The sequence below is a fragment of the Hydractinia symbiolongicarpus genome, chromosome 8 (assembly GCF_029227915.1).
Source record: "Hydractinia symbiolongicarpus strain clone_291-10 chromosome 8, HSymV2.1, whole genome shotgun sequence".
Taxonomy (NCBI): Eukaryota; Metazoa; Cnidaria; class Hydrozoa; order Anthoathecata; family Hydractiniidae; genus Hydractinia; species Hydractinia symbiolongicarpus.
In genome coordinates, this window is record NC_079882.1 from 26,253,328 (window position 1) to 26,259,634 (window position 6,307).

A 6,307-nucleotide genomic window follows, 5' to 3' on the forward strand; every position below is an offset into this window, starting at 1 on the left:
CCTCTCTATATCCTGCAATCCAACTAACTTTATGAAAATTCACAGCAGCGTGATGGTTATCATGCAGAAGTTATTTCATTGTATCGACACCTTGAATAATAGTGACGCGTGTCGTTGCAGAACTCATGAGAGAATACTAGCTGGTGATGAGAAATTTTCGAAAAATACAAATGCAAAAAAACAGGGTTTTTTTTCCCAAAAAAAACATCTAACGACAGCTATAATTTTTATATATACTTTATCAAATGTACAATATACTCGGAAGCAAATTTTTACTTTATTACTCATACTAACTTTCATCTAAGTCCCCTTTCAGTGTGCTTCGTTTTGAATTCATAGTGTGCGACCCCCTTCTAAAGCTATTCTTGAGTAAAATAAAATAAAAATTGCAAAGTGGGCTAAGAATTTTTTCATAACAATCAGTGATGTCTTTTACGATGTTACTTTCTTTGATTTCCACCAATAAAAACGCTCTGCTGGCGAAAGCTGTCTTTCACCTGTTAGTTCCGTTCTCTTTTCTCAGTTGATAAACAGCTTGTTTCCTTGAGATGCGGCGCGCACATGGTAAATCGGGAATAAAATTAAATTATTCTAACCCTAATGACACCGTACGGCTTTTAAAATAAACGAAATAAAATTCCGTGTTGCAATTTTTTTAACGCTTTGAGGACAAAATGCATAAGCCATAAAAATCACCCGTCATTTTAGTACCGTAAACTCACATAGTCACATACACAAGCGTATTATAATATACGATTAGGATTAAAAAGAATAAAACCAGCGTTAATTATTATCATTATTGTTATTAATCGATATATATTTCAAGCATCCGTAGATTGCAATGGTTCTTAATGCTGATATGCGTAAATAATAAATGCATGTGCAAACGTAATATTAATTCAATCAGAAATAAAAAAAACAAAATGAACATGAGAATATAGAGCATAGACGATGGGAACAGCCAAATAATCAGACGAAATTCTTGGGTTTTGAAAGCATATTTGAACGGCATCAGGATCATTTATCCTGATGCTATTATTAATTGATTAAAGCTAAAGGAGGCTTGGTAGTCTAGATAATGCAAATTAAGGAATAAATTGAAGCGTCACGAAAAATAAAAATAAATTAAAACAAAGTAAATAAACAAGACAAAAAAAATACTTGTGATGGAAAATACTCAATATGATAAAGATATGATCAACACCCAGGCCAGAAATTAGCGGGAAAAAACGATTTAACGCTAGATGAAAACCAAGCCTTAGAAGTTTTGAACCTCGGTTTGATGTTGAAAAATTTGTTATATTAGATATGATTTTTGACCCAACACAATAGTAACATGACAATCCAGTTGGATATTTATGTTGAACTTTCTTAAATAGTGTGATAAATATATTTGGTGCTATTAAATTTTCAATCCTATACATGAAAATAAGAACTTGAATGTTTACCTGTCACACAATAAAGTTTCCAGTGTGCGTATTGTTTATCCCCGGCTCTTTTAACAGTGGGCCAGAAAGGGAACATATTTGTTCTGTCGTAATATAATCCTACTGGTATGTTTAAATGAGTGTGCAGTTTTTTTAATGTTATATTAGTGCTACCCCATGCCACGTTTGCATAATTTAAATACCATTGTGTAAAGACAAAATATATGCTCAAAGCGAAACTGGCTTTATAAAAGATTCACAGCTTTTAGAAACCTCGTTATTAACTAATTTAATATGTTTATCCAAAAGTTAAATTCTCGCCCAGCAGAGCTACGAATAAGGGTAATTTTTATAAAATATCCTTCCTGGCGTGTGCGAATTCTCAAGAAGATTCTAAAGAGTCAGCAACTTCGCAAACAGGGTTTCCTAAAATTAAAATCTTAATAAAAAGATTAAAATCCAGTCCTACCCTTTCTTTCAGCGCCTTAGTGAAAATACCATCTAACGTCCTGCACAGTTCAAAATCCTGTTCAAGTTTAAAAAATTATCCAACTTTTAAGATTTCTCTATATATTTCCCTCAAGATATTTTTTGGTTATGACTCTTTTTATAGCTTATTACCTAGCTAAGACACGAATTTATTTTATAGTTATAGTAGTAGGCGAATTATTTCCTCAGAATAAGGTGTAGGAATAGGCTTTTAAGTCAACTACGTATTTTGGATAGAACTAATTTCAGATGTCACTTGACACCAGGTGTTCTATCAACAACCTTATTTAGGAATATTATATTACCTACACAGTGCAATTCTTTACATTTTGTGCTGCATTCTAAAAGCGAATCTACAATGATCACCGATACATGTTTAGTACCTCACTGTTAGCGTTTCTTGAACGGCTCAACTGATTATTGAACGCCATTGCTCTAAGCACTTCTTGTTCATCATCATTTGAATGTAATTTACAGCAGTAGTTACAGAAACTAAAAAATATGCCGAGGTACGTTAAAATGATTGCCGAAATGGCGAATTTATACGTCGTTTCGTCGCAATAGTTCTCTGCCGATACGTTGTAGGATGGCTCGTATTGTCGAAATACCCATACATTGCCGCAAATAAACCAAGCCAAGGAAAATATATCGAGTATACCATACCAAAGAAGAATGGGCTTATGCAAGAAAGGCGTTTTCGAAAAGCATTTCCCTCTAGTAGGGCTTTAAGACTTGACACACACACGATTGAAGTAAGGAACCATATAATAGCTATGGCACCGCTAACAATTAAATAAATTGGAATAAGATCTTGAGCAGGACAGTTGTGAACATTTCTAGCACCTATAAAAAAAAATTGGTTAGTGAGGAAGCTGAAAAGAAAAAGTGGTTTCTGGGAAACTTCTCATCAACTAGTTTTGGGGAGCATTGTTGGTTCTCTCCAAAACTAGTATATGATAATATGGAAAATAATAAATGTAGAAAAATAATATTCTATTAGATTAAACCCTCTATGCATAATAATACATACCTATATATATAACGACAATGGGTACACTAAAGCACACGATGATTAGAAACAAACCAAGAACTAAAAAGTGAAAGGATAGATTACATTATATTACAAAGATTACAAAGATTACAAAGGATATATTATAATATCATGCACCTCATGCAGCAGCGGCTTACAGAATATTTTTGGATATTCGTGCAGTCGTTAGCCGAGAGTCGAATATCTCAGCAGATATCAGATATCGAATATCTGCTCGAGATATTTGATAGTTTATCTCCGGCACTTATATTTTTTTGTATATCTAGTTCCTTTAAAAAATTACATGCAAGTCAATCAGATGGAAAGTTAAAACTAATTAAGAATAAAAAAGTTATCAAACAAAGAATGTATTATATCGCACTGAATCTTTAATTGTTCTCAATAGAAGTACACAGAGGATAAGCAATCAGATGGAGAGCTGAGAATAACTGAAACGCGAACGTTTTAAAACAACAAGAAACAAGAACAACGAAAAAGACAGAAACAAAACAAAACAAAATAAAATAAAATATGAAGAGGTTAGCCGCTGTTGATAATGATTCCTTTCCAATGATAAAACTGATACTCTACGCGGTAAAGTCAGATATCGAAATTATTAAATCTTGCTTTGTTTATATTCGACTCCGCTGCGCGTTGTCAAATATTACAAGCTCGACTGAATAATTACGGATATCTGATTTTACCTTGCTGAATATCTGCTTATTATAACACTGGAGAAAAAATAACCAACCATCAGATGCAGGCGGCTGGATGAAGTTAAACTTTAAGGTGGTAAGTTATAAGGGGAGTTACGGTAAGGGAGTTAGGTTTCTACAAAAAGATTTGTATTGCAAATAACATGAAGCCTACCTATTTTTCCTGTATCAGATTCTTCTACGCCACCTTAAAAACAAGAATATTGTTTAAACTTTTAAAACAACATAGACATACTTCCTAACGAACATTCACACCAATTAAAAAACAAACAAAGAATACCTTGACTGCTCCGTATTTCTGCACCCTAAAAAATGTAAATTTTTTGTTGCAGCGTAAAGAAAATGAAGAAAAATGTATGGATAAGTGAGACATTGTAAAAATATATATAAACGTTTTTCTTATAAGAACAAAGTTTATGAGAACGGAAGGCTTCAAAACCCTAAAAATTAAGAACATGTTAAGAACATTATGAAGGCTTCGACGCGGTTGGACAAAAAAATTAAGGTCAGGAAAAATGAAGAATATTAAATCACAAATACATTCTTTTTCTAATAATCCTATAATATATAAACATAACTTTTATATCACGTTTTAAACTTTACAATATTTTTACTCGAATTAGAGTGTTTTCTGTTCGCACATGCATGAGTACATTCTTCTTTAAATGTGCGCCAAGTTAAATCACCCGAATTTTTTGTCATGTAAACAGACGTTGATTTTAGCCATCTTTGAAAACTCACCACGGATAAATTTCACTCATGTAAACGCTGCCTAAGTTTTTATTTTCATTGATATATAAAAAAGGTTAAAAACATTGTAGGAACAGTTCTTGGTTATGATGTATAAAAATTAAGAACATTGGAAGGCTATCCCCTATTTTTGTGTTCTTATAAAAAAAAAACGTGTATATTGTCTGTTTGCGCATTTTCGCGAGGCTGTGTTTACCGTAATGCTTCGAATAAACGCCCCCTTCTTTTAAACGCCCCTCGAATAGACGGCTCTCCTTTTCAGTCCTTTCTTAAATAAACGCCCCCTAATAGACGCTCCCTCTAATAGACGCTCTTCCCTCAAAAGGGGAGTTTATTCGAGGCGATAGAAAAAGTATACTTACTTACTTAATTTTTTCCTAAATCTTAGATTTAAGGTTGAAAATTTAGTTTTTCGCTTGTTCATTGTCTAAAACATGTGAAGATGTATATTATAGGTATCCTTAATAACTGCAAAAGAGACGAAGTGTAAAAATTTAATAAACGCCTCCCTCTTTTAAACGCCTCCTGCGAATAGACCCCCAAAATGTCAAAAAATTTAATAAACGCCCCGGGCGTTTATTCGAAGCATTACGGTATTATCTGTTTGTTTGAGCGTAGTGGACAAGTCGTTTATTTCAGAGCTTTTTAATTAGCTTGTATTATCAAATTATCGAGAAAACATGCTTTCAGAAAGGAACATCAGATGACTCATTTATTTATGAAAGCTTCCATAACTAGTAAAGTTTGGTAAATATAAAATACTTACATTAAACGCCATGTTTTTTAACAATTAATGATGGATGTAGCGCAGATTTCTTGAATAAAATGTAGGCGTTTTCGACAAGCCCTAATTTTTTTTATTTACAAATTTACCACTCACCTTGATTACGTACAAAAATTTTTTCTAAAAATTACATGTCGATTTATATAAAAATTGACTATCAGTAGAGCATTTCATGCTAGAATAGTTCTAAAGGGAGTGAAGTAATGGTTTTATTTAGAGCAGGTTTATTTCAATTATTGAGTACGCTCTCCTTCAAGGTTAACTTAAAATCATTACTGTCACTGCGTAACACGAAAAAATTACAAAATGATGGAGGAAATATATGCCGTAACAACATTAATTCATGTTGTTACGGCATATATTTCAGGTAAATTAGGTAATTACCTTTTGTAAAACCAAAGTAATGCTAATTTATACAGAAGCTTGTAAACCATTCACGGAAATTTTTGCACCACAAGCTATAATATTTACTAAATTGATATATTTCGAAATAAGCACGTTAAATTTATAGTCTTTTTGCTAATCTTCCTAATTGTTGTTTCTGTTGTCTGCACAAAAGAATAGTCATTCCTTTTTTATTTTGCACACTGGAACTTTACTGCATTTTAAACGAAAGAAAATTCCTTGAATCCAACTCTTTAACTTTATCAAAAAACATATTTTTTCATCTTTTCCCAGCATACGATGTCTTTTCCCTTTGAAGTTTACCGTGTTGTGATAAAAAATGTTATACTACGAACATCAAAATTATTTTGCTCAAATAAATGCAACAGTGGTAAAAAAATAATGTTTTAAATAATGAGAAAAGACCGGCAAAAGATAAAGGTAAGCAATTAAATAGTAAATATTCACAAAGTAGCTCTGTCACGATAGCCCAGTTGGTTAGCGCGTTGCACTTGATGCAATTTTCTGTGCAGTGCTGGTTCGTAACTCCCTAGGGGGGCGTTTTTCTAAAATAAAACTTTGCGTATTAAACCTTGTTGATGACGTTACAATTGACCATTTGGAAGAAACCAATACTATCCTCGCAAGTGAGATAGTAATAAAAACCTAAAATATATATAAATATAGTTAAAATATTAAATATACATATTATAAAATATTAACAAGA

The 6,307-nt window shown here is 32.3% G+C and overlaps 1 protein-coding gene across 1 annotated transcript; it reads right to left on the minus strand.

The window, feature by feature from the left end:
* Positions 1-605: 605 nt before the first annotated feature.
* Positions 606-5,340, minus strand: LOC130654109 (uncharacterized). The gene is made up of 5 exons (XM_057456639.1): positions 5,179-5,340; positions 3,943-3,967; positions 3,817-3,849; positions 2,947-3,006; positions 606-2,759 (listed from the first exon to the last, which is right to left on the minus strand). Exons 1-5 carry the CDS (start codon positions 5,188-5,190, stop codon positions 2,431-2,433), a joined length of 459 nt encoding a protein of 152 aa, XP_057312622.1. The 5' UTR covers positions 5,191-5,340; the 3' UTR covers positions 606-2,430.
* Positions 5,341-6,307: the final 967 nt, after the last annotated feature.

Coding starts and splice junctions, on each gene's coding strand:
- LOC130654109 (XM_057456639.1), bottom strand. Junction 3,007..3,816: donor ATCTGATACAGGAAAAATAG/GTAGGCTTCATG, acceptor TTCACTTTTTAG/TTCTTGGTTTGTTTCTAATC. Junction 2,760..2,946: donor CATTGTCGTTATATATATAG/GTATGTATTATT, acceptor TTTTTTTTATAG/GTGCTAGAAATGTTCACAAC.